Source organism: Protopterus annectens, chromosome 6.part0 (genome assembly GCF_019279795.1).
Source record: "Protopterus annectens isolate FY-2018-M chromosome 6.part0, PAN1.0, whole genome shotgun sequence".
Taxonomy (NCBI): Eukaryota; Metazoa; Chordata; order Ceratodontiformes; family Protopteridae; genus Protopterus; species Protopterus annectens.
In genome coordinates this window covers 1,551,700,488-1,551,728,236 of record NC_056737.1, presented here as the reverse complement: position 1 = coordinate 1,551,728,236, position 27,749 = coordinate 1,551,700,488, and the positions used below count along the sequence as shown (strand labels likewise).

General features: G+C 40.5%; 1 protein-coding gene across 1 annotated transcript in view; it reads left to right on the top strand.

The window, feature by feature from the left end:
* LOC122804001 (protein mono-ADP-ribosyltransferase PARP9-like) overlaps positions 1-27,749 on the top strand; it is a 1,237,155-nt gene that overhangs the window by 501,778 nt on the left and 707,628 nt on the right. Inside the window, exon 5 of the mRNA XM_044073682.1 lies at positions 13,040-13,258. Within this exon, the coding sequence (XP_043929617.1) occupies positions 13,040-13,258 (219 nt within the window). The remainder of the gene's footprint in view (positions 1-13,039; positions 13,259-27,749) is intronic.

Below are 27,749 nucleotides of genomic sequence, written 5' to 3'. Positions count from 1 at the left end.
ACATGGAAAAATGTGATAGACACTTCATTTTCTGACATTATGTAATTAAGTTCCCTTTACCATCCCTCAATCTAGATCTTTATACACACAGAGACACACACACACACATATGTTTGTGGGAAGAAAAATGTCTGTATAGGGTTATAACATTTAAATAAGTAGGTTGTAAACTTGTCTGTTGAATTTATGAGTCTACAGTTATGAGAAATGAGGCCATATTGGATATTGTTCATTTGACTTAAACAAGGAGGGCTGAGTATTGTGTTTTTTTAAACACCTTTATTGAATTATCACTTGTGACATAGGCACAGTTACATTTATATAAAAGTAATCAAACTGTGTTAACAAGTTCATGTTTACAAACATTATACTTCACATATATTGCTGTATATCAAATAACCTAAGGAACATTACATAAATTATTCAGTTCCTGCCCTTTTTTTTTAAACAAGGAGCATCTTTATTAAAAAATCACTTATGATAGACAATCATACATTTATTTAAATGAAAACAAACCACACCAACACAATCCTAGTTGCAAGCATTTTACATCACAAACTGTACTGACACACTTCCACTTGCAAATGTTATACATCACTTATAATCTACCCAATCATTTTCAGTCAAACATTACATAGCTCATTTAAGTCCTGCCTTTTATAAACCTCATTTCTCCCCATATGTATTGTTCCCACAATTCCCATTTTATTGTTTAGTTTGTTCCCACCCTTTTCTAAAGATCCCAGTTCCACTTGTTTTTTCTCTGTTACACTACTTCTAGTATAGCTGGTTTAGATTTTGATTTCCATTTTCTAGTAATTGCTTTTTTGGCAGCCACCATAATTAGACACAGCAAGGCCTTTGACGACACTGCATCCCGCAAGGAATCCTTAAAGTCCACCAACTCACCGCACTCCCAGAAAATATGTTCCCAATTACCTCTTTTCTTCCCTGTCACACCTCCAACATTTGTTGCCTACCTTAGGAAAAAATCTCTGGATTCTACTTAGGGTATAAAATTATCTGTGTAAACATTTCCAAACAAAAATCCTAAATCCTCTAATTTTGTTGCATGTTTGAGAGACATACATATATCCTCCCATTGTTTGTTTGTGAATTGCTTATCTAGTCTCTCTTCCCAATCCTTTGTAATCTCTTCTGATTGACTCTTATAGTTGTCATGCAATATTTTATATGCCGTACTAACTATTCCTTTTTTAATGGCTTTCTGTTCTAGATTCTACTGAAAGCTCTGCTAGTGCTGGTCTTTTGTTTGGGACCCTCCTATTGCTTTCTATTTGCCTATACTTTGATAGCAATCCTTGATAGTGAAGGCAGTCTTTAACCTGCAGTCCAAATAAATTATTGGCATCTTCCCACCCTGTCATCTTTCTGTCTCTAGTTATTTGTTCCCAATACCTTGGTTCCTTTGCCAGTTTTGTCAGATACATTCCAGTCGCCTCTTGCCTGTTGTCTATATCCCTAAGTGCAATCCTCCATATCGGCAGAAACTCCTTTCTCCATTCCTGGGTTGGCTTAGTTCTTAGGATACATTCTGCTATTTTATGGATATAATTTTCTGTATGATTGTTGTCATTCTCCTTAAAGGCCTGAATCCAAAATCTTAGTCTCTCCTTGTTTTTTGAGCATTCCCCCCTATTTCATCATCATCCCTTTCCACTTTGAATAGGAATCTTAACTGTTTAGCTCTGAAATACCCCTTCAAATCGGGTCTATATTACGTTGTCAAACATTTAAATGTTCGAACGTCATATGGTCAACACCCTGTGATCTGACATTTAAATGTTCGAACGTTTCAACGGAGATCTCTGTACAGTGCAGAAATGGAAGTTTTCCATTGTCTGCACTGTAGTATTATCTTTTTAGTCTCTTCCCACATATATTTAGCTTCTACACCAGGATAATTTTTAATCTGTACTCCTAAATACTTTATTTTATCATTTCCCCATAAATATGGGTATTGCTGAACCAATTCATATGGGGATACATAATTTACCACTGTTGCCTTTGTTTTAGCTTTATTAATTTTGTATCCCAAAAAGATTTGAAACCGTTTCAAAATGTTCCACAACACTGTAATGTCTCTTTCTGGTTTTGTCCGGTATAAAATAATATCATCCGCAAATAGAGCCAACTTTTCTTGAGTACCGTACCAGTTATATCCTTGAATTTCTGAATCCCTTATTTTCTTTGCTAATGGTTCTAAATATAATGCAAATAACAAAGTGGAAAGAGGACACCTCTGCCTGGCTCCTCTGGTCAAGTTAAAGTTATCTGAGAGGACCCCACCCACTTTAATATTTGCTTCCGATCCCTCATATATCCCTCCAAACAGCCTTATATTTTTTTCAGGATATGCAAATGCTTCCATTGCCCTGCTCATAAAGGCCCAGCTTATTCTGCCAAGCGCTTTCTCTGCATCAAGACCCACCAACAACAATGGTATTTTCTTATATTCTACTTCCCTCTGGATCATCAGTGTTCTGTTAATGTTGTCAAATGTTTGCCTCTCCTCCACATAACCACATTGATCCATAGCTGTCACTTTTGGCATTAGTATTGCCATTATTTTAGCCATTGTAGACATGAACACTTTATAATCGTGGTTGGTATAGAAATGGTCCTGTATGAAGATGTATTTGATGGATCTTTACCCTCTTTAGTTATTACAGATACCATTGCTTTCTTTCAGGATGTTGGTACTTCTCTTTCTCTTAAAATACTGTTAAACAAAACCTTCCAGATCTTTATCAGTTTTTCCTCCTAGCTTCCAAACAGCCACAGGAATACCATCTATTCCTGGAGACTTTCCTGTAGATTGGTTATACATTGCAATTTCTATCTCATCTCCTCCTGTCCTAACCATTAGTAATTGAGCCTCATCTACCTCTAACCTTGGCATATTTCATTCTTCCATAATCAGTTCCATTTGTATCTTTTCTTGATTTCCATATTGCTCTACTTTATACAGACTTTCATAGAATTTCCGAAATATTTTTAATACCTCCACAGGATATCTTGTTATAGGCTCCTCAGCTTAGCAACAGCCCTTTTTACTTTCTGTTGCCTGAGTCATTGTGCTAAAAGTTTTTGTGCACTAGTGTTATTATCAAAAAAAACAATTGCTTAACAGCAGTCTTTCTAAACTCGTGTATATTATCGAGGTAATCCTGTATTTTCTTCTTAGCATTCTACAACTGATTCTGTTCTTCTGTGAGATCCCCCTGTTCTGCAGTACTTTAACATTTGTAAGTACCTCTAAATAATTCTTGTTACTTCTTAACTATAGCTCCTTTTCTTTTATTTCCACCCTATATTTAAAATACATCTTAATTTTATCCCACTCCCTAGTCAGAAGTAATTTCTATCCTCTCAAATAGCTCCTGAATAATCTCCACTGCCCATTCCTTAAATTCCTCTCACTTCAACGGATAGGTGGGAAATGCCAGTGTCTCATTTTTATTTTATTACCCTGTGTTTTTATTTTAGCTATTATTGGTGCATGATCTGAAATAGTTATTGGGTATATATTTAGACCTTCAGTTAAATGCACAGGTTCCTATAAAATGTAAATTCTGTCTAGTCTAACCAGATTTTATATCTCCAGGAATAATGTGTAAATTCACTCTGAACTCCTGTGACTGTATTCATATCTTTCATGTCTAATATTTTCATAAAGTTCTTCTAAAATCTACAATCATTTGTTATACTTTCCCTTCTCCCCCCCAAGACACATCTTCACTGCTACAAATCAAATTCCAGTCCCCACCCATAAGTAATGTTCCTTTCTGAAAACTGATTATTTCTCCCAAAATGTTCTTAAGCTCCATTGTAGCAGTTTTAGGTGGAATATACATACACACCAGTGTAATCCTTCTTCCTTGCCATTCACCCATTAGCACTACAAATCTGCCATTATTATCTTTTTTTGTCCTGTTTTATCATGATTAGAGTTCCTCTTGCTATTAATATAAGTACCCTGTTTTTCTTTGTCCCAGATATTCTGCTGAATAACCATCCTGAAACCTTTCTTTATCAAATTCATATGTTCAGTTCTTTCTAAGTGTCTCTCCTGTAACATAGCTACTTACACGCTACATTTTTTAATATAGTTCACTCTTTCTTCTTTTTTGTATTTATCTGTGAGACCATTGACATTGATAGATATTACTGAAAGCATTATTGTATTAAAAAGTTATTATTCTCACCTTTTATGTATAACACCTTTCTTGTTAAATGTCTAGTTCCAGCTTTTGTGTTACATGCATACACTGTTACGTAGGTTGACCCTTTATATAGTTTTTTCTTGTCGTATCCATTTGAGCCTATGTCACATCTTAGAAAACTTTTTGTTATTAAAAGCACTCAAACAAAAAAACAAACAAACCCCCCAGTAACCCCCTAAAACCTATTAATTGGATACAAACACACAAAACTCTGGACATCTTCAAATATTGAAGTTTTATCCTCCTAATAGGAACAAATGTCCCAAACTGATAGCCACACTCACAGAATTGAGTTAACCTAAAAGAACGTTTATGCATGCTAAGACGCATGGTGCAGCCTGTGCTTCTACTAAGTGCCAACTGTTTTTGTCTTATCTTTATATCTCTTCCAGCTGGGGAAACCCCTGAATGTTTTCAGAGAACATTATCTTCTAGCCAGTTTCCTTTTTATTTTTCCCCAACCAGTCACTCTCCACCAGTTTGTAACCAATTTCAATGGAGACATGAGAAGCAGACAGCCAGTTTCTTATCAGATTGTCTCAATGTAGACATGAGAACCAGACAGCCAAATTCTCTTTATCAGATTGTTTCCATGGAGACATGAGGACCAGATACAGAATTGCTACTGGGCACACAGTCATTTGATAGAAAAAAATCCTCATGATATTTAGTATTATTTTTCATTTACTTGCTTTCTCTTAAAACTTGTTACTATTTCATGGGGGAATTCAGTCATTCCCCAAGCAAGAATGAAAAAAGTGCAATCATTTTTATTTTCGTGCTCTTTTAACCAGGCTTTTGTTTTACATCATAGTGCCTACATTTCTTAAAACTGAAGAAAGAAAGAAGGGAGAAAGAAAGGAAAAAAATAACAGCGACACCTATTTGCAATCCCCATTACATTTAAAAATAGCTAAGACAACTTTATAGCGTGCAACAAAAAACACACACCACAGCACTTAATTTAACTTTCTTCCCTCTCTTCCCCTCCCCAAGGCATTTTTCTGATCATTAATGACATGAAGTAGGACATATATTTTAGAGTCCCCCACAAGTCCAACAGATTCTGAAAAAGTCCAGTATTTCAAGGTTTCCTTCTTCTGTCATATTTCACAAATTTAATTATTGCATTATAATCCCATATTAAGTTACTGGTTTTATTACGGTTCATCTCCATCTTCAAAATCCTGTCTCTGCTTCATTTCCAGTGTACTCTTGTTCCTCTAGTCAACTCTTATCCTCCCTTTTTTGTCTCCAACATTTTCTGTTGAAACAATGGAAAAGGTTTCACAGGTACAGTCTCTCTGTGGTCTTCATTAGCAAAAAAAAAAAAAGAATCAGAATCTCCTTCTGTTTCACAGCTCACTTTTTGTTGGACAAATTGTTGTATTTCCTCCTAAGCATGTACTTAATTAAAAAATAATTTTCTGTCTCCAAGGAAGAATACTTTGAAGACAGCTGAGTACAGCAGTATGAGTCTCACACCTGTGTCTTGAAATTCCCTGAGTAGTGGAATGAATTTACTTCTCTTCTGCCTGGTTTACAATGCATAATCATTCTCCATAAACACTCTGCTGTCTCCCACTTTTAATATTTTGTCTTTCTGCCACAGTTTGACAGAATCAACTCCTCCTGCTGGTAGGATTGCATCTTTACTATTAAAGGTCTAGGTTGCTTTCCTGTAGCCAGGTTTGGAGCATACACATGATGTGCCCTTTTAACTAACAACTCCTGCATTGGAATACCAAACCAGTTGCTTTTTTGTGCTTTCATAAAAGCATTGCAGTCTGTTCCTTCCAGCTTCTCTGATATAGCTGAAAATCTCGGGTTTTCCCTATGTGCTCTAATTTTATTATTTTTAAAACATGTCTTCCTGAGCAGTCTCATATTCAGCCAACCTTTTCTTCATTTCAGCCTCTGATTTTTGTAGCGTTAGCACCTCATCTGAATGTCTGTTTAAAGCTTCTTCCATTTTTTCCAGCCTTTTGTTTGTGTTGATATAGTCCATCAGTGTTTCATTTATTTTAACCAGGTCTGTATGCAGTTGTCTTATATCTTCCTGTAGGTTACTGAAAGTTATGTCTGGAGGTTGCATTTTGCAGAACAGCTGCATTTTACTGCATTTTTTATTATCTGCACTTAAAAGTACATTTTAGTCGAAATTAGTCTAATTCAAGTCGAAAAGTGTTTGTTTGCTGTTTAATTTAATTGTTTGGCTGCCCACTAAAGTGTGCTAGCCTGTACTACTGACTTATTGCCTTTTCTGCATTTCTGTGTGTTTCTATTTAAAACAAAAAACAAAAAATATTTCTTGTTTTCCTGCCTCTCCTAAACTAGTTAGACCAGTTTACAGGCCTTGCTGTATCCTGGGCTGTGTTGTAGTTCCTGTGTTGTCCATTGCCTTACTTGGATAGAAGGAAGTTTCTTAGCTCACCAGTGGGAGTGGGGAGCCTTGAATAGCCTACCTGTCCTTGAGGGAAGTGACCTCAGCACAAGAAGCTGTAGTAATTGGTCATTTTGGACCATTTCTAGCTCTTTTGAAGTTCCCTGGTTAAAATCTGCCTCTGGCATTTTTTGAAGCCATATTGCTCAGACACAGCTCCACGTGGTCCTGTTGAGTCTTCCTGGCTACAGAGAACTGAAAAAAGTGACTGCTTTCCTGATTAAGTATCCTGCTGTATTTTATATTTGGCTTACCTTCTACTGCTTACCTAGAGCAAGCTTTAACTGTTTTCATAGTTATTTACTGCATTTTTATTATCTGCACTTAAAAGTACATTTTAGTGGAAATTAGTCTAATTCAAGTCGAAAAGTGTTTGTTTGCTGCTTAATTTAATTGTTTGGCTGCCCACTAAAGTGTGCTAGCCTGTACTACTGACTTATTGCCTTTTCTCCATTTAGCGGAGTTGCCACTAGAGCACCATCGGGCAGCGCCAGTTAAACAAGGTTAAACTATTTCTGGCTCCGTAAAGTCTGCTCTTCATTTTTCCCTTAGAACTGCTCTACTTGTAATCTAAACAGTCTATTCTCTATCTGTAAAGCTCAGCACTTGTTCCTAAAGCATTTTTAGGCAGGTAAGGCACTGCTATATTATACAAAGTACTTCACTAGCTTAAAACCCCTTGAGTACCCACTTCCCTATAGGTCCTTTCTGACTCAGTTACACAGCAAACTTTTTCATTTCTTCTAGCATGTCAAAGGGTCAGTTGCTAGCGTCCTCTCCTGCTCAGCTGGTGAATCTGGGAATATTGAGGCAATGTTACAATTGCCTCATGTACACAGACAACCCTCTCCTCCTCCCACAAAACACAAATACATGCGAGAGATGCAACTGTATAGCCAAACTGGAGGCTGAGCTCTCTCAACTCAGGACTGGCAAAACCAGACAGGAGGAGAAGGTAACCACACACACCATAAACCCAGTCTCACATAGAACTATCACAACTACAAATCAAACACATAAACACACAAAGACATACTCTGAGGCACTGATCAAAATCTACCAAAACAGCAGAGGCCTCCAAAGCAGACACCCAAACAACTGCCACCTCATGACATAACACAAGCAACACATAGATCACAAAGTCAGTGTGCAAATCAGTCACAGCCCTTAAGGCCAAACACAATGCCAGACACACTTGTCATAGGTGACTCCATAGTCGGACACACTGACGTCCCACTCACCAGACTGAACAAGGAGAGGGTCACAGTAAGCTGCCTGTCGGGCACTAGAATCCGCCACATAACACAAGCACTCAGGTCACTCCACAGCAAGTACAAGTATGACTCAGTCATTGTCCATGCCGGTGTGAATGACCTGAGACGTACCTCCCTGGACTACATGAAAAGAGACATAAAGGAGCTCTCAGATTATGTAGCCCAGGCTGGTATGACCCTGAGCCTGAGCAGTATCCTACCTTCACCAAGAATGATGCCACAATACAGAGACAAAATGATCAGTTTTAATAATTGGCTTAATTTCTGGTGTCATTCTAAGGGGATCCAATGTCTGTCTGCCTGGAATGACATGCTTGACAAGCCATGCTGCTTTGCAAGGGACGGCTTGCACCTGTCACCCCTGGGTTTCCGGATATTGGCAAAGACTCTTGCCACCCCCATAGTGCCTTTTTTAGACAAGGCTCAAATTCTAAACCCACCGCCCTAGAAAACAATAATGGAAAAAACTAAGGGTAATGCTGCTCAATGCCAGAAGTCTAAATCTCAAGATGCACCCTCAAGCCCTCCTCAGTATGGAGAACATCGATGTCTGTGCTGTGACTGAAACCTGGTTCAAGGCTCCTGAGAGCACCCTGGCACTATCAGGTTTTACCTCATATCATGCGTTCCGGCCCCAAAACCCGGGCCATACCACAAAAGGAGGGGGTGTATCCATATTCATCAAGGATACCCACACCTCCAGGCTGGTGGCAACTCACGAAGCATCAGAGACCATTCAGGTGCAATTAACCATAGGCAAAACTGCTCTACAGTTTGTAGCATGTTACAGGCCACCCTCTCAAACTCAGGAACCCCACACAGCCTTCCTGAAGACACTGGAGAGTATAAATGTCTCTCCAAACACCATCATATTGGGTGACTTCAACTACCCAAACATAGACTGGGAATATTACTCAAGCCCCAATAACCTAGCCCAAAGGTTCCTGGAGTTCATAAACTCAAATGCTATGGAACAACTTGTCACCATTCCCACAAGAGGTGAAAATATACTAGACCTGATCATCACAAACATGGGGACAAAATGCTCCACTCCGGAAGTATATCCCTCATTGGTGAGATCAGACCATAAACTAATCTCACTGGAGATCCACATCCTGCCCCCACCCCCAACAAAAAAGACCACAGTGAAGAACTTCTCAAAAGCCAACTTCACACTTCTTAAGACTGGTGTGGTATCCTTCAAGGCCCCTGAGCCATTGGAAACCACAACCCACGCTGCTGAATCCCTTACAAATGCTTTCTACGAGCACCTCCAGGATTGCATGGATCAAGCAATCCCAAATAAAATCAAGACCCTTTCCACCAAAGGCAAGCGCCCGATCTGGTGGACCCAAGCCATAAACAAACTTTACAACAAGAGGAGAAAGCTACTACAAGATAGAGCAAAATCCCTAAAAGGGAAGACATCTCTGATCAATACTAGTAAAAAACTACGATAACTCATAAAAATCATCCAAAGCCAACTTTGAGAGAAAAATCGCCAAGGACTCAAAAGACAATCATAAGGCCTTCTTTAGCTATGTTAGAAATCTGGGTGGAAACTCCCAGATATGCTCAGAATTAGTCCAAAATGATACAAAAATCACTGAACCCACAGACATTGCAAACATACTGGCAGACACAGGTTCAGTGAAAATTTCTCCCCCCCCCCCCCCAAAAGGAGAAATATCTATCCCAGCAGAGTGTAGCCTCCCAATCATCTCAAATGCCCAGGTGAGAGCTGCTCTCTCTAAAGCTAAAAACACAGCATCAATGGGACCGGATGGTGTCCCCGGCTGTGTGCTACACGAACTCAATGAGGAACTAAACCCACACATAAGGCTGCTGTTTAATCTTAGCCTTACCACAGGATACGTACCCAAAGAGTGGCGTACGGCAACTGTGGTCCCACTCCACAAAGGCGGTGCTTCTACGGACCCTGGTAATTACAGCCCCATAAGCTTAACAAGCCTGGTCTGCAAAGCTATGGAGAGGATCATAATGGAACTCATAAATAAAGACATAGGGGACCTACAGACATTGGATCCTACCCAATTCGGCTTTGTCAAGGGCAGATCATGCCTCTTGAACTTGGTCGACTTTTTGAAACAGTCACCAAGGCCATTGATGAGGGTAAGGCAGTTCACACAGCCTACCTTGACCTTGCAAAAGCTTTCGACACAATACCCCACTCGGGTATCATAGAAAAGCTCACCAGCTTAAATGTAAACCCATATGTCACAAGATGGGTTGCAAACTGGCTCAAGGACAGAACCCATAGGGTTAGAGTTGCTGGTGCCATGTCATACTCCAAGCCGGTCTGGCGGTGTCCCACAGGGCTCAGTCCTGGGCCCCTCTTGTTTGGCATCTACTTTTCAGAAGTGCAGGCAAACATAGGAGGATTGTGGCTGACAAAGTTTGCAGATGACTGCAAACTGGGCGCCATAGTTGAAAATCCATCCGACACAGATATCCTTCAGAGAGGTCTCATAGAAACGGATAACTGGTGCCAGAGCCATGACCTTAAGCTAAACGCCAAAAAATGTATAGTCATACCCTTTGGTAAAACAAGGTAACCCCAAGTTACCACATAGGTGGCAATCCATTAAGCACAGAAGAGGTTATCAGGGACCTGGGGACCCAAGTTGACAGTAACCTTTCTTTTGACACTCACATTGCCAAAGTGGTTAGGAGGACCTTCTACATTGCCCACCTGATTATGAAGGGATTCACATCCAGATCAAGGGAGGTCATTGTTTCCCTGTACTCTTCACTTATCAGACCAATGATTGAGTACAATGCCCCATTCGGAATGTATCTTACCCGACACCTGCAGCAATTGGAAAGACCCCAAAAGTTCCTCACCAAAAGGATAAAGGGGCTCAAAAATATGCCATATGCTGCCCGACTGAAGAAACTCCAGCTCTATTCAGTCGCATACCGTCTGCTCAGAGGTGACGTGTGCCTGACATACAAGGCCATGTCCAACCCGGAATTAATGGACATGCTCCACCTCAAAAAATCCAAATCCACCAGAGCCACAAGAGCAAGGGACTTAAACCTCAACATGGATATAAATAGGACGTGCTGGAGGGACAGATTCATCACCCAGAGACTCCCTATGCTGTGGAACAGAATCCCAGTCCATGTGAGACAGAGCACCTCGCTGGCTCTGTTCAAGAGGAATCTTGACCAGTGGATGGGAGATCGTAGGTTTACCCCGGGGATCATCTCTGTATCACTGCTGGACAGAGGCACGGCAAACTAATGGGTATAGTATTCTTCAACCTAAGGGGTGGTGAAAGCCACACAACTCTGGCTAGGCTTATAAATGCCCTAGGGCAGATAGCCTAGTATGAACCTATGAACTTTCTGCAGTCAGTGTTTCTTCCTCACTTTTTGTAGCTGATTTATTTCCAGGTTCTCTGTATGTATTTTTTCATGGCATTCAGGCAGTACACTTACTAGCCAGGTACTGAAATTTACAGATAAACACATTCGTCTACTGGCCTTCTCTGTTGAGTTTCTGTTTTTCACAATGGGAGAGCTAGAGTTGAACTGTTACAATGTGGAGCCATCTTGGAAATCCTCAGCTGAGTACTGTGTTGTCCTGTAGCACTAAATGGAAAAGCATACCTGTCCATCAGTCTGCTTTTTTGGTGAAAGGTGGTGATTTGGTTAAATAGAACTGATGGGTAGGTATAGCCTCAAAATTAGATGTTTAGAGAAAGAACAGCACAAGGGTCCCAGCCCCATCCCAAAAAAGGTCATTCTTGGGCAGAAAATTATAGTGGCTGAATTTCTCTTTCTCCCTCTCTCTCTGTAGGATTCAGAGATTTGTGATCACTATTACTGAATACTGTGCTTTCTTCTCTCTATATGTAGTCTTTCCATCTCAGTTTTTTTATTAGGGTTCTGCTGTATAGTCATGTGGCGACCCTGCCCACAATTAAACTTTTTTTTTGAATAGCCAGTTGACTACTACAAAGCTGTCTTTGCTTGAGGAAGTTCCCCAGATAATTGCTTTTGAGCACATTCTGTTTTTGTGTTTTGTGAATTGTTGCCATTCTGTGCTGAAGACCATTTTCAAGAACAGCTCCTCAGTGATTGCAGATTGCATACATGAACAGTTCAATACATTCAGTCAACTGACATGTTTCTGGGAAGCAGGAAGAACTCAGAAGTACCTGGAAAAAAAAATCACCTTACATGAGAAAGCACAGTTGTGTAAGTAGTAAACTTACCATAACAGTAGATGTTCAGATGATCACTGCCGCAGTAGCAGAAGGTATATGGATTATACCCTGTGCAGAATGTATGCACACAGCTTCAGCTACTGCAGCAGTGATCACTGTCAAGAATATAGCACAGTTGTCGAAGTAAATTTACCACAACAGTAGATGTTTGAATGGTCACTGTTTCGGTAGCTAATCTGTATGGGTGATATACTGCAGGATATAACCCATATAGCTCTGGCTTCTGGAGCAGTGACCATTCAAACATCTACTGTTATGGTCAGTTTACTTAGCTCTAGGGCTATAGTACAGTTGTCTGTTGGGACAGTATCAATAGTAGTAAAGAGGTTACTCAAGAGTTTAACTGTGATTAGGATCACCCACTGAGATGCCGTACTAATCTATGCTCGTCTAGATCAGATTAAGTATTTTTGTATTCTGAAATTTATGTTATGACTAAGCAGAAATATTTTATAATTTTGCATACACTGTCCAAAGTTCTGATAATGCTTTTGAATGCTGAACTACATGGAATTAATGGGTTAGATAAGAACTTGTATTGATGCTTTGATATACCTATTATTTCTCCTATTTGTTCACACTGATTGACTTTTATCTTTATTACCGCCTTTACATTATGTAATGTGCACCCTAATAAATGCATTGAAAAACATGATCAGCTGTTTTAATTCTGGGATCGAAATTATGCATTTTTGACTACTTTACATTGTCATTTTTGTATAGTGTATAAATTAAAGTAAAAAAGTACAGTTTGATCCATGTATAAGTGAAATATGGCTGTCAACCTTATTTTCTAATGACAAATTTCATGTTTTGCAGGTTCTAAGGGACGTTATAAAAACATGTCTAGAATATGCAAAGGACGACAAAATATCTTCTATTTCTTTTCCTGCCATAGGAACTGGTAATCTAGGATTTCCTAAATCTGAAGTAGCAAAAGTCATGATAGAGGAAGTAATCAGCTTTGCTAAACTGAGCAGGAACTTCAAACTTGAAGTATACTTTGTTCTTTTTCCTGGAGATTCTTCCACAGTAAAGGTAAAGAGTTACTTTTTTCTATAATAGTGGTTTGTCTTACCTTAGTGAAACAAAGGAAATATTTTGCAATAAACACAGTCAGTACTCTAGGTGTATGTGTTTATGGTTTGTATATAGGAAATAAACTAATAACATATGCATCATCATATTTCACTGCATGCATCAGAGACAGAAACTGTTGACCAAGTATTCTCACTCCCCTCAGAAGTGCACACACCTTCACACAAAAGATTCCGCATATGAGCTACAGCAGTAATTCAGACTTTTGAAATAGTAAGTGGCAAATAGGAAACAGTCACTACTTATTCCATTTTTCTGTATTTATACAGTACAAGATTAACTGCATAGTTTTTTTTCAAGAGTAAAACATTACTGAGAACTGTGACCCCTCATCTACTCAAAATAAATGTAACAATTCAGTATGTAACGTAATTGTTCAATAAGAAACTACACTGCTAAGTCATATAATAAATACATGTCTGTATTTAACATTATCAAACAATATGTATCCATCATTTTAATATGCAAACCAGTGCATATTCAGCATTTATAAAGGTAGAATAGTGGAAAGCTTAAGAATAATATAAGAAAACAATGCATGTTAATCCTGTGTGGATTTTTATAATTACAGCAATAAACACCACATCTCTGTACTAGTGTCTCATCAAACACGTCAACAAGTATAGCAATGTCTAAACTAAACAGACTACTGTAACATTACATTCTTCCTTAATCCTCACACTGAATTGTAGGCATGGCCATTAAGCATCCTGCTTTTAACCCACATACATCATTTATCTTGTGTCATAGTATTTTACCTTCCACTCATCTGTTTCTCCCTGCTATTTCTTCTTTCACCTTCCTGTGATGTCACATCCTCTTCCTCCCCCACGCACCTTCCCCAGACTTGAGCCATCTTATTCCCATCTCTGATGTCCTGCACCCTTGATGATCTTTTTTACCCAATTTATACTTTTTCTCTAAAGCCAAAAATGCTGTACCTCTTTTTACCATTACTTTGCTATTACTCTCTACATCCATTCCACTACTAATATCAACTCTTCTCTTTCCATCTCATATAAGCGTAACAGTGAACTATTATCTAATAGGTTCATAGGTGTGGACCAGGCTAATGGCCCTCGAGCCTTTACAAGCCTAGCCCAAAAAAATTGCCCTGGTGCTGTGCCACCTGATGTTAGTTCACAGTGTCTTTATCCAGTAGGGCAGCTGGAGTAATCCCTGGGGTGAACTTTCTGTTACCCAACCACTCGTCGAGATTTATTTTTCTATCATACATATCTATCTGCTGGCACAGCGAGATAGAGCGCTGACTGTGACCCAGATGACCCAGGTTGATTTAGCAGATCAGGTGCTGGATGAGTCAGGTGTTTAGGATGCTTTTGAGTGGCCTCTATCCACTTACCTATCCAAGGGAGGCATAAGAGAGGGGCGTATGCTCAGACACACTTCAGTACTTCACCTTTGGAGTCAGGAGGTGCACAGGGTGCAATTTCTACAGGGTGGCAGGGCTTTGGCTGAGTCACACATGGAGGCATGGATGGTACATCACAGGCCCAGTGCACACCAACCGTTTGGACAGTATGTGTATATACAGTGGGAGAGGTTAAGCCATAAAACAAAAACACTTCCTTAGCAGTGGTATGAAACTACCCTAGGATGCCTCAATCTCTTCACTGGCTCTGAACATGGTCAGAGTTAATCCTTGGGAGGAAGGTTGGGTTTGGTAAACTAAGTGAAAGAGAGGAGTCACTGGGAGTAGCTGATGGTCAGCTGTGGGGTAGCCAAGTATAACCCCCCCCCCAAAAAAAAAAAAAATCTAATATCTCTACCGTACACCTCTCTGATAGCTTCTTAGTTTCTTACTAAACTTCCAGGCAAAGGAGACCATCAGGAAGCTCAAGCACATCACTTGATGCTGGTGAGAGACTGACAGTCTTCCATTAAGTAAATCTATTCACATGTCCCTGGTGAAAATTTCTGATCATCCATCCAGATTGGTTTTAAATATTGCTAAGGAAGTACTTTACTTGATATGTGTGGGCAGCATGTTCCAGAATCAGGGCTTGGTAGTATAAAGGGATGGAGCCCTGATTGCGACCCCTGTGACCGGGGTTTGACTAGCAGCCTCTGCACTGAAAGAACTACGCAGGGATGGGAGGAATGAAACATCATGCTTCACTCTCCCGTCTCTAGGAATGAGAGAATAGGTTGTACCTAAGGGACATTGGTGGTACGACCTTTCTTGTGGAGACTATAGAGAGCATTGCTCCTGCTTCAAGAGGATGGGCAAGGTTGCTTTGTGTGGAACTCCCCTCGTGGTAGTGAGGGGAACATTCTTCTATATCTGCCTTTTGCATGCCTCTCCTGGGTGCTTTGCCAGGTGTGTGTGGGAGCTAGGCTATAAAATAAGAAACTCTTGAACCACCCCTTATGTCTTTCTGACTTTGTCCCTTTGTATTAAATCCTTGTCTCAATAATGGGGAACCTAATGGTTCAGTGGCTAGGAGGGACTGATGATCAGCAAGTAGTAGGCGAAAAGACAGCTAAAAAAATCTTATCAGTTTCCTAGACATCTGTCTAATCCCTTCACAGTACCATCAAATATGGAAGTTAAGTTCTCCAAGCTCTCTACCATTCCATTAGGCATCCTCCTCTACTCCTCCGCACCAACAAGTAAGACTCACTGGAGGGAGAGGTCCCTAAATCAACATATTCCCAGCCTATGAAATAAATTACCACTGCAGGTCAAGCACTTTAAGTGCTTTGACTAGTCTTGATGATTGGAGGGATAGATGCAAATTTACATCAGGGTTATCATGTATGGCATTGCTTGATTTAGTAGGGGAGCCCTATTATATGCTTATAAAAGATGTCAAGACCTTTCAAACGTGTCTACTTAAAGGTGTATATGGCAAGGTAAACATCTTATGTTTTCTCTGCTTGTCTAGTATTGCTGCCGTGTTGCTGTGTTCCACACAAAAAAGTCATTTTCAACAGTATATGGATATGGGAAATTTCTTGTCTAATTTTGTGGCTTACAAGTAAAGACAGAGCATAAGCCCTTGCAAACGTAATAAAAACTTTTGTACAGGGTACCTTGTGAATTGCAACGGATGCAGAACAGGATTACAGATGTTCTTTTATCTGCAAGCATGTAATATCAGTATGGACATGTAGAGGAACTATGCAGAGAACCATGTATGTAGATATTTTAAACAGTATATATTTACCAAAGCAATATGAAAGCTTGTTAAAAAAACTGTAAATTATTTGGTTAATACCACAGTTACCAGTGACAGAAGAAAAAGTGAATTTCAGGGATGTGTTAGCACTTATTTAGAAACATGACTGCTAAAAGAATTCACAGTGAGACTTGAGAAAAATCATGAGTAAAAAAGAAATCCAGTCCTGTTTTTCATTCAAGGAGGATGCACATTGTTTCCGAGACTAAATATCAAAACCAACAAAATAATAGTTCCCAACCAGTTGAGCAGGTAAATGCTTCAGAAAATTACTGCATCACATCCAAGAATAATAAAGTGTAAAGTAAGAACCAAGAATAGAAACAGTACGTCTCATATGTTGTTCTAAATATCCTGAAGTGCATTGAAGTCTGCATTCTGAAGATGGGATACCTGATGTTGGTATCTCTGGCAGTGATCCACAGTATATGAGCCAGGAATTTAAAAGATTTTCATGTGCATGAGAATTTAAGCATATAACTTAAAGCCTAAGTGTTGAGGTCTATTCTGACCGTGAAGAATCTGATGAGACAGTGGCTGTGGGGACTTTCATAGCACAATTTTGAATATAGAAGTACGGCATTGAAAGGGCTTGTTCTTTCACCAGCTCAGTTAGGTAGACTTCTTTGAGAAGGTTACCAAAGCAATGGAGGAGGGCAGAATGGTTCACACTGCCTACCTTGACATGGCCAAGGCATTTGAGAAAATACCTCATGTAGGCATTGTTGACAAACTCAAGAGGTTAGGTATAAACAGTTAGTCACCTGGTCGATAGTCAGCTGGCAAACAGACAGGACCCAGGTAGTTAGAATTGGAGAGTCCAACTCTATGAAGAGACCAGTCACCAGTGGAGTCCCTCAGTGATCAGTCCTGGGACTGTTCCTTTTTGGCATCTAGTTCACTGAAATCCAGGCCAATGTCAAGGGTCTGTGGCTGTTCAAATTTGCAGACAATTGCAAATTAGGAGCTGTTTTTGAATCCCCCACAGGCACTAATATTCTCCAAGAAGGGCTTATGCATAATAATATCTTTTGGAATGTCAGCCACCCCTGGTAACTATCGTCTTGACAACGTACCCCTAAGAGTTGACCCAATAGTCAGGGCCTTGGGGATTCATGGACGCAGTTATCTAGCAGAGTTCATCACTAACCCAATTCAAATGCAACTTGGACATTTGGATGGAGAATCGACAATTCATTCCTGATTTGGCACCTGTGTCTCTAATGGACAAAGGCAGCCTATAAAATGGTTTGTCTCCCAGGCATCTGCTTGTAAATGTTTTATCTCCCAAGCCCGTGAACTTACACTTACCAAGGGTACCAGAACTTATCAGAGATTTGAGATGCAAGGCTAGGCTTAAAAAGGCCCCAGTGGTCATTAGCCTAGTACACACTTATAAACCTATTATCTTCTAATGAAAATATTGCACTGTACTTTATCCACACTAGTTATTTTACTAAGGTCAGAGATTGGAAGTGTATTCACAGAAATGCAGGGACAGAATTGGGAAAGACAGTACAGTTGTGTAAGTAAACTTACCATAAGAGTAGATGTACGAATGATCACTGCTGCAGTAGTCTTAGCTGTATGGGCTATATCCTGTATAGGATATAACATCAAGCCAGTTTCCAAAGCTTCAGGGCACCTTCCACATACCCAAACCATCAGTCAGCTCGAGCTATGCTAACTAAGAAGACAGGTTTAGGTGCCAAGTCATTTCATGCCAACAGAGAGGAGGAGGCCTGAAAGGACAATGGCAGGAATAACAAAAGTAATATATCTACTCCCTGGCATAAACAGCATACCAAAAAACAAGGAGGCTGGAGAGAGCAGCTACTGCAGCAGTGATCATTTGAACATTTACCTTTATGGAAGGTTTATTTGCACCACTGTAGTATGTTCATCATATTTTTAAACACCTTTATTAAATTATCACTTAAGACATATGCAATCATACATTAACAGAAAGGAAAAACAATATTAGCATTTTTCCATTTATGTACATTATACATCACTTATCCTTTCTTTCTTTATAACTGTCATCACACCAGCATTACATAAATTGCTGAATTCCTGCCTTCCCTTAAACCTCACACCTCTTCCCCCTGAACATTATTCTGGATGTGTTGTTTCCCAAATTCCATTTATTTCTTTATAATTTGCTCCTTCCATTTTCTAAAGATCCCTCTTCCAGTTTTTTATTTCTTTTATAATATTCAATACTTCAGATACAGTTAGTTTAGACTTTGATTTCCATTTTCTACTAATTGCTTTTTTGGCAGCCAATAGAATTAAACTTAATAAGGCTTTACTATGTCTGAACAATTTAGACCCTGTGTCCCAGCTCAAAAAAATTGTGTCCTTAGTTACAGCCATTTACTCACGCAGTATTTCTGACAGAGTAGTCTGTAGGGAATGTTTAGAATTTGCTGACTTACTACACTTCCAAGTTCCCAGTTACCTCTTTCTTTTCCATCATACCTCCAACATTTGCTATCTGCCTGAGGAAATATTTTTTTTAAGTCTGCTTGGAGTATAAAAAATACCTATGCAAACGCTTCCACGCAAAGATACCAAACCTTCTGGACTTTGCATGTTTGGGAGATGCACATTGATACCAAACCTTCTGGACTTTGCATGTTTGGGAGATGCACATTTGTCCTATTGTTCTCTCATAAATTGCTTTGCCAGTCTGCCTTCCCAGTCTTTTCTGACTTTATCTGATTGATTTTTATAGTTATCATGCAATATTTTATATGCCTTGCTAATTATCCATTTTTTATCAGCAGCTTCTGTCCTAAATTTGACTAAAACCCCCCACCAGAGCAGATCTTTCACTTGAAGATTGCCCTATCCCTTTGCCTGTATTTTGATATCAATCCCTAGTAGGGAATGCAGTCTTTAACCTACATTCCAAACATATCCTTGGCCTCATCCCACTCTGTTACCTTTCCCTGTCTAGTTATTTGCGCTCATTAACTTGGTTCATTTGTTAGGTTTTTCCAGTAAATTTCAGCCCCCCCTTGCCTATTTTCTGTATCCCTACTTGCAGTTATCCCTATTGGCAAAATCTGATTTTGACATTTTCAAGCTACCATAGTTCTTTGAATATTTTCTGCTGCTTTATGAGTGTAATATTCTGCATGTTATTCTTTTTAAGGATCATCTTGAGCCAAGGTTCACACTACCAGATGGCTAGACCTGCCGTGCCTGTTCTTCTGTATTGCACACTTATACCTATGGCCAATTTAGAGTGTCCATTCTACCTACTGTATGTCTTTAGAATGTGGGAGGAAACCCGAGCACTTGGAGAAAACCCACGCGAACACAGGGAGGACATGCGGACTCCACACAGAAGGCACCCCAACTGAGTGTAATATTCTGCATGTTATTCCTTTTAAGGATCTGCATCCAAAACTCCACTCTTGCTGTATTTCTTGAACTCCCTCCCCCAATTCATCTTCATCCCCTTCCATTTTGAATTATAACCTTCTCCTTGTGGTATGCATAAGATCTTTAACTGTGCAGCTCTAAAATATCCCTTCAAATCAGGTAATCCTAAACCACCTTGTTCAACTGGAAGGATCAGTGTATCCCACTTAACTCCTGCCATCTTACTATCCATCCATCCATCCATCCACAACCTCATTCTTTTACACATGGGGTTGGGGTGTCACTCTAACAGCGACAATCATCTTGAGCCAAGGTTCACACTACCAGATGGCTAGACCTGCCGTGCCTGTTCTTCTGTATTGCACACTTATACCTATGGCCAATTTAGAGTGTCCATTCTACCTACTGTATGTCTTTAGAATGTGGGAGGAAACCCAAGCACTTGGAGAAAACCCACGTAAACACAGGGAGGACATGCGGACTCCACACAGAAGGCACCCCAACTGAGTGTAATATTCTGCATGTTATTCTTTTTAAGGATCTGCATCAAAAACTCCACTCTCGCTGTATTTCTTGAACTCCCTCCCCCAATTCATCTTCATCCCCTTCCATTTTGAATTATAACCCTCTGCTTGTGGTATGCATAAGATCTTTAACTCTGCAGCTCTAAAATATCCCTGCAAATCAGGTAATCCTAAACCACCTTGTTCAATTGGAAGGATCAGTGTATCCCACTTAACTCCTGCCAACTTACTATCCATCCATCCATCCATCCATCCACAACCTCATTCTCCCATTTTTACACATGGGGTTGGGGTGTCACTCTAACAGTGACAATCATCTTGAGCCAAGGTTCACACTACCAGATTGCTAGACCTGCCGTGCCTGTTCTTCTGTATTGCACACTTATACCTATGGCCAATTTAGAGTGTCCATTCTACCTACTGTATGTCTTTAGAATGTGGGAGTAAACCCGAGTACTTGGAGAAAACCCACGCGCATAAAGGGAGGACATGCGGACTCCACACAGAAGGCACCCCAACTGAGAATCAAACCTTTAACCTGTTGCTGTTTGGTGACGATGCTGTCCACTGCACCACTTTGCTGCCCACTTGACCTCTTACCTTCCAAAATAAATTCTTTCAACTCTTTATCTGTTATTGCTCACAGCTTTTCCTGTGGTTGATAAAAATATAGCTGAGCTGTATATAAAATTTAAACAGACTAAAATCATTTTCACTGCTTGTCTCTTACTATCCATATCCATAAACAAAAGCTTTCACTTCATCAGTTTTTATATCATCTTTTGTTTAGTCTCTTCCCACATATCCTTAGCTGCCATAACAGAAGCTTTTTTAACCCATACTCTTAAATATGTCATCTCACAGTTTCCCCATTAATATGGGTATAGCCAAACCAACTTGTGTCTAGGTACATGATTTACAGCTATAGCCTTTGTTTTATTTTCATTAATTCTATAACCCAACAAGAGTTGAAACTATCTCAAAATAATCCACGATACTGAGATGTCCTTTTCTGGATTGTCTGGTACAAAATAATATCATCTGCAAATGAACCAACTTTTCTTGATTGCAGTACCAATTATATCCTTGAATTTCTGAGTCCCTTATTTTCTTTGCCAGTGGCTCTAAACATAAAGCAAGTAAAAGGACCGTAATGTGTTCATCATATTGATCACTGCAGCAGTAGCCTTAACTATATGGGTAGATTACGCTCGTTTATTACATTTGGTAGGTATAACAAGAAGAGTCCTGGAGCCCCTAGAGAATGGTTCTAGCAAAGACTGATCTAGACTTCGAGAAGGAATCGAGCTTTATAATGCTTTGTAAAAGTATGTACAGAGGATCAAGTTGCAGCTTCTAGAATACTTCTAGAATCTAAAAAACTGTAGATGAAATCAAGGCTGTGGTAGAGTGAGCTTTTACCCTGCCCAGAATAGTTTTGTTGTGGTGAGTATAACAAAAGGCAATAGCCTTAGAGAACCATTTGGAAATGGTCTGTTTTGACATAGGTTGTCCCTCCTTACCTTCACAAGAAATAAACAATTGATTTGAAGAGCTGAAAGATTTAGTTCTGCTAAGATAGCACCTGAGTTGTCTGTGGCCATCCAAGGTATGGAGTACCCTTTTTTCATTATTTTTAGGTTCAGAAATGAAACTGGGGAAATGGATAATCTGGTTTAAAGTAAACTCAAATTTCACTTTAGCCATAAAAAGAAGGATTAGTTCTCAAAGAAACCCTTTCTTTATGGAAAATAAGATAGTGCTGATTCTTCGAAAGAGCTTGCAACTCCAGTACCATTCTTAAAGAGGTTAGAGCAATCAGTAAAACTGCTTTCTGTGTTACGAACCTCAAGTCAGCCATGTGAGCTGTTTCAAATGGAGTGAGTGTTAGCATCTCCAACACAAAAGTAAGATCCCAAGGAAGGGACACCAGTTTTGTTGTAGGCCTCTTATGCAAAACCCCTTTCGAAAACATTTTGACATGAGAATGCATTGAAAGAGGTGGATCTTGGGCAGACTTGATGAAATGGACAGTAAATGAACCTTGATGCAAGAGTATGAAAGTCCATACGATAATAACTCGCACAAATATTATAAAACCAGAGAACAACTAACCCTGCATAGGTGCTAGTTATATTGTTGGTTGTTCTTCTTCTTTCGGCTTTTCCCGGTTAGGGGTCACCACAGCGGAACTCCGGTCTGCTATTGATTGGCAGTAGATTTTTTATGGGTGCTGAGGTGCCAGCTTGACGCCCAACCTTCAGCGAAGGCACACCCATTCTACACATGTCTTTCGAATGCCACTCGACCACAGGGAGGACATGCAGACTCCACACAGAATGTGCTCCTGCCGAGAATCGAACGGGAGAACCTCTTGCTGTGAGCCTAGTTATATATTGTTGGTACCAACTAAAAAAACTTTTTCCATTACTAATATATGATTTTCTAATAGCAGCCTTTCTTGCTTCCATTGGTACCTGATGCACTTCATCGGTAAACAGATGCCTAAAGGGAATTAAAACTTTATCATCTGGGCAGTCATTTGAAGTTGATAGTGGTTGGAGTGTATTAAATGCTTCTGTTCTTGTGTGAGTAGATCTAGACTGTGAGGAAGCTTGTGATAGTTGCGCCTAGCCATTTCTAAAAGAAGGGAGAGAATCATGGTTGTTCAGGCCAGAAGGGAGTCACCACAGTGTACTTAGGGGTTTCCTTCTGAATCTTCAAAAGTACACTGGATATCAGTGGAAAGGATGGAAAAGCTTACAAGGTAAAGAAAAGGCATCTGTCTTCCAGGCCTTTTTTCATGGAGTCCTGGAGCAGAATCTTTCCAGCTGATTGTTCAGAGGGGAGGGAAATTGGTCTACTTGAGGTACCCCTCACAGATGGATCAATGTGTGGAAGAGCCCCTGATCTAGCACCCATTCATGAGAATCTGCCCTTGTCCTGCTCAGCTTGTCTGCCACTCAGTTTTGCTCTGATAGAATGTAGGATGCCTGTAGAGTGAAAGTGTGCTATGGAGGTATAGCCCAAGCTAACATGGTTAGTCAGCAAAGGTGGTACAACCTGGTTGCCCCTTGCATGTCCATGTACCATATGACTATGGTATTGTCTGTAACCACTGGGAGAGGTTCCAAGGAACAAAGATTATTCTTAGCATTGAGTACCTTGGTCAAAGCAAACTTCTCTTTTATATTTATGTGTTTGCATCTTTCCTCGGTGTTCCACATTACCTTACACTTCTATTCCTCATGAAACTGCTCTCCAAACAAAGTCCAAGGCATCTGTGGTGACTGCTTTGGAACAGGTGTGGAAAAGGGTAACCCAGATTTAAGGATATTTGTTGTCTCCACCAAGTGATTTCTCTTCTGACAAACCCCAGCACTTGAATTTGAAAAGACAAAGGATGTTGGTGCTGGGACCAAAGAGACTTCAGATACCATTATTTTATTTCTCACGTGGTGTCTTACCAAGGGTATAATGAGAATCATAGAAGCCACGAGACCCAAACTCCTGATATCCGATGCTGTCTTCTTCATCTGGCTTCATCTTGTGGTTTATCAGATCCAATGCTGGGCCCAATCCTCTAGACTTCAACTGTCTGAACTCCACCACCCCTACCCACAATGCCTGACTTCCCAGCAGATACCTCAGATCATGTTTGCCATGATTCCAGTCAGCAGCTTGATCTGTGGCTCCGTTAAGGGTGTCCTTTTTGGTATCCTTTTTCTGGGTCTCTGCCCTACTTTTTACATATATCTAGTATAGGATAGGTAGGATAGTTAGATAGGTTTAAGTAGTAGGTTTTCTTTTAGGATTTGTAGCCTTTTTGCATGTGTGTACAGTTAGGGGTGAGCTTTTTTGAGATTTTTGCTGTTTTGACTTTCTGTTCTTCTAAGGTAGTTGCTGTTAAGGATTAGTAGTATAGTTTAGCATAGTGTTTGCTATTTAGTGTGTTGTGGTTGTGTCTCAGTAGGTGTTCCTTATCCATGTGCAAGGGGCTCAGAAAGTGTGTTGCTTTTGGGCACAAGCTGCCCTCACAAGATGGGCTCAAGTATATGTATTGCTTGGTGGCTGCCCACCTCAGTTCCCTCATTTCATCTGTGAGGGCTTCAGGTCCAGGGCTGTTAATGAGTGGAGGGCGAAGCTAGTTCAGAAAGGTCTCCTTCCCACTCATTCTTGTTCAGCTTCGAAGGATGGCTCCAGCAAGTCTCACAGTCCTTCTAAGGACTTCAAGACTTCTAGAGGAGACCCTAAGAGGTCCTCTTCTGGTTCCATGCCTGTACCCTCTTCTGGTTCAGTGGAGCCAGAGGTCCCAAGACCTTCAGGTGCCCCAGTGGCCTAGACGCCGGCATCAGATCTAATTCCTCAGAGTCAATCACCTTCTGTCTCTGGCCCTCAGTGTGTCAAGTCCTTTCTTGGCCAAAGGGGCTCCATCTGGTCGAGCATCCCTCCTTCTCCCTTTCCACCCCCACTGGAGATTTGCCTGTAATCTTCACCTTCCTTGCCCTGGTTCTGTGTCTGTCTAGCTGGGATCTGACTTTTGGGTTCTTCGTCTACAAAGCACCCCACCAAGCCCTGTTTGGTGGCATCATCCACTCAGTCATCAAGGTTTGTGGCTAGTTTCAAAGCTTTAGACTTGGAGCAGCTGATGAATTCATTTTTGCAAACTTGAATGCAATTCAGTCTTATCTCTTAATGGCTGAGACCCCTTCCTGGATCCTCAGCTCTGTCGCCCTGGTTTCCTCCCTCAGCCCCTATAGATTTGAGGTCCTCAGGCCTGGCTGTATTTCCACCTTCGGAGTCGGATCTGATGGCTTCACCATGCTCAGCTCAGACTCCAACTTGGTCTCATCGACTCCAGCTGTTTCATAGCCGAGTAGACCACAGAGCTGTGGTATCGAGGCTGGCATTTCCTGGTTGGGTTTGACGATTCCAGCTTTGGGTTTGTCCCTCCTGCTTGGAGCTTCGGCCTTCATCAACTCTGCTCCAGTCTTGACATCAGGGTGAGGTGTAGCTTCTCTGAGTTTGAGCATGTTTCTGGTTTCTTCGGATCCTGGGACTGGTTGGCAGTGAGAGGCCAGCCTCCCTCTCCACCTTCAATGTCAGGGCGAGTATGTTCTCCATTCAGGTGATGGGTCGGTCTTCCTCAGCTGGTGTTCCATCCCCATTCTTATCTGTACCTGTGGCCAGTCATCAGCCTGCTCCTGGACAGCCCATGCCAATTCATCCCCAAACTGTCCACCTTGTGGGGCTTCCTGCCTTTTCTCCCTCCCCTCCTGCTTCACCAGAGCTGGAAGTCACAGGCAAGTGGTGGTGCAAGGGGAAACACCTCGACTCCCCTGAGGAATCTGTCACCAAGGATACTGACTTCAAAGAATGAGATGGGTCCCGTAGGTCACTGAGTGATGATGCCTTCTTTGGCAATCTCTTGGAGCGTCTTTGCATGGAGGCTGGACCACCTAAGTCCCTTCTCTGGAAGAGTCAGTATTTTTGTAGGCCTTTTGTGTGGGCCCATCTCTGCATTTTGTCCTAAGTTCTTGAACAAAGGTGAATATTTGCTGCATTGCTTGGATGTGCATAGACAGTTTAGATTTTACCTAGAAAGAAGAAAAACCTTTAGAAAATCCAGCCAGTTGTTTGTTTCCTTTTCAAAATCCAGATTGAGGAGACCTGTGTCAAAAGTGATGTTATCCAAGTGGTTGTCAGACATTATTTCATTTGCTTATACATTGAGAGGCAAGACTTAGTGTGGTAAACTTAAGGGTCACCGTGTTAGAGCTATGGCTACTTCTATTACTGCTTTTTCTGGAACTTCCTTGGATGAGGTCAGTGCAGCAGCAGCTGCCTGGATGGGCCATCACATGTTTGTTTCTCATTACAAGCTGGATATTTAGTCTAGGTCCAGGGCTTCCTTTGGCTCCACCTTGTTGCAGAATATCCTTTCATAGATCCTCCCAGGGATTTTTACGTTGCTCGGGACTCTTTTCCCACAGGTTGAAACCAGAAGGATAAGACAATATCAGATATGAAAGTTATGTACTTACCATAATGATAGATCCATGTTGTCTGTCTCCATCTGGTTGAAACCCCTGCCACTACCTTTTTTGGTGAGCCTATTTTCTGAGATGACCAAGTGGGGGAGATTTTATTGATTTTTTTTTTGGAGTCCTTCATTCTCCTCCTTTATGTAAGAAATGTATTTTGGAGTAAGATTAAGATTGGAAAAACTTGATCTCAGGTGTCTGCTGGGGAGTAGGGGATTATGGATAGAGGATGCAGAGCCTACTGAGTTGAAGTCTAGAATGTCTGGTTGGCATTGGATATTATAACCGACAGGCTGAACCAGACACAGGCAGACAACACAGTGCTATCATTATGGTAAGTACATAACTTTTGTTTATTCCCTCTCAGTGACCAAAGTCTGAGTGGAAAACCTTAAAAACCAATATATATATATATATATATATATATATATATATATATATATTTTTTTTTTCCCTGTGGAAGAAAAGCTCCTTGAACTGAGGTGTCTGTCTGATACCCCAGGAACACAAATCTGTGTGGAAGAGTCAAAAAAGACTTTTAAATGTTCTTTTGGAATCTCAGATTGTGCAGTAGATCTCTCACTCAACTGAGAGATTCCTGACAGTTTGAAAAAGACTCTGCAAATGTAAGCAAGTCATCTAAAAATCGGAAAATGTGGATACTCTGCAGCCTGCAGTGAGCTATAACTGGAGCTATACACTGTGAACACTCTTGGTGCAGTGGATAGTCCGAAGGGTAAGGCAGAGACCTGATAATGTGATCCAGACACACAAAACCTTAAGAAACACCTGAAGTCTGGATTAATAAGGATGTGACGATAAGCATCTTTTAATTATAGTGTTACCAGGAAATTTGATGTCATCATTTTGAACCTGGACACTGTCACACACAGGTTTAGGAATGAAAGATCCAGAACTGGTCTCCAAGCATTTTCTTTCTTTGGCACTACAAACATCCTTGAATAAAAGTCTTTCCCCACCTGTAAAGGAGGAACTGGTTCTGTCACACCCTGGGATAACGTGATGAAGGACAGGTGGAAATAAGAGTTTGATCTGGTGGATGAGGGATTACCCCCTGGAAAGAAGGAATTTCATCACACTGCCATCTGTAACCTTGATGAATGATATTCAGAACTCATTTTTCTGAAATTGTCTGTTGCCAAAGAGAAAAGTGGAGATTCAGACTTTAAGGAAATGGGGTTTATGGGGGTCCCTTAAATGGTCATTGTGACTTGTTGGACTGTACCTGGTTTTAGGAGGTTCCAGA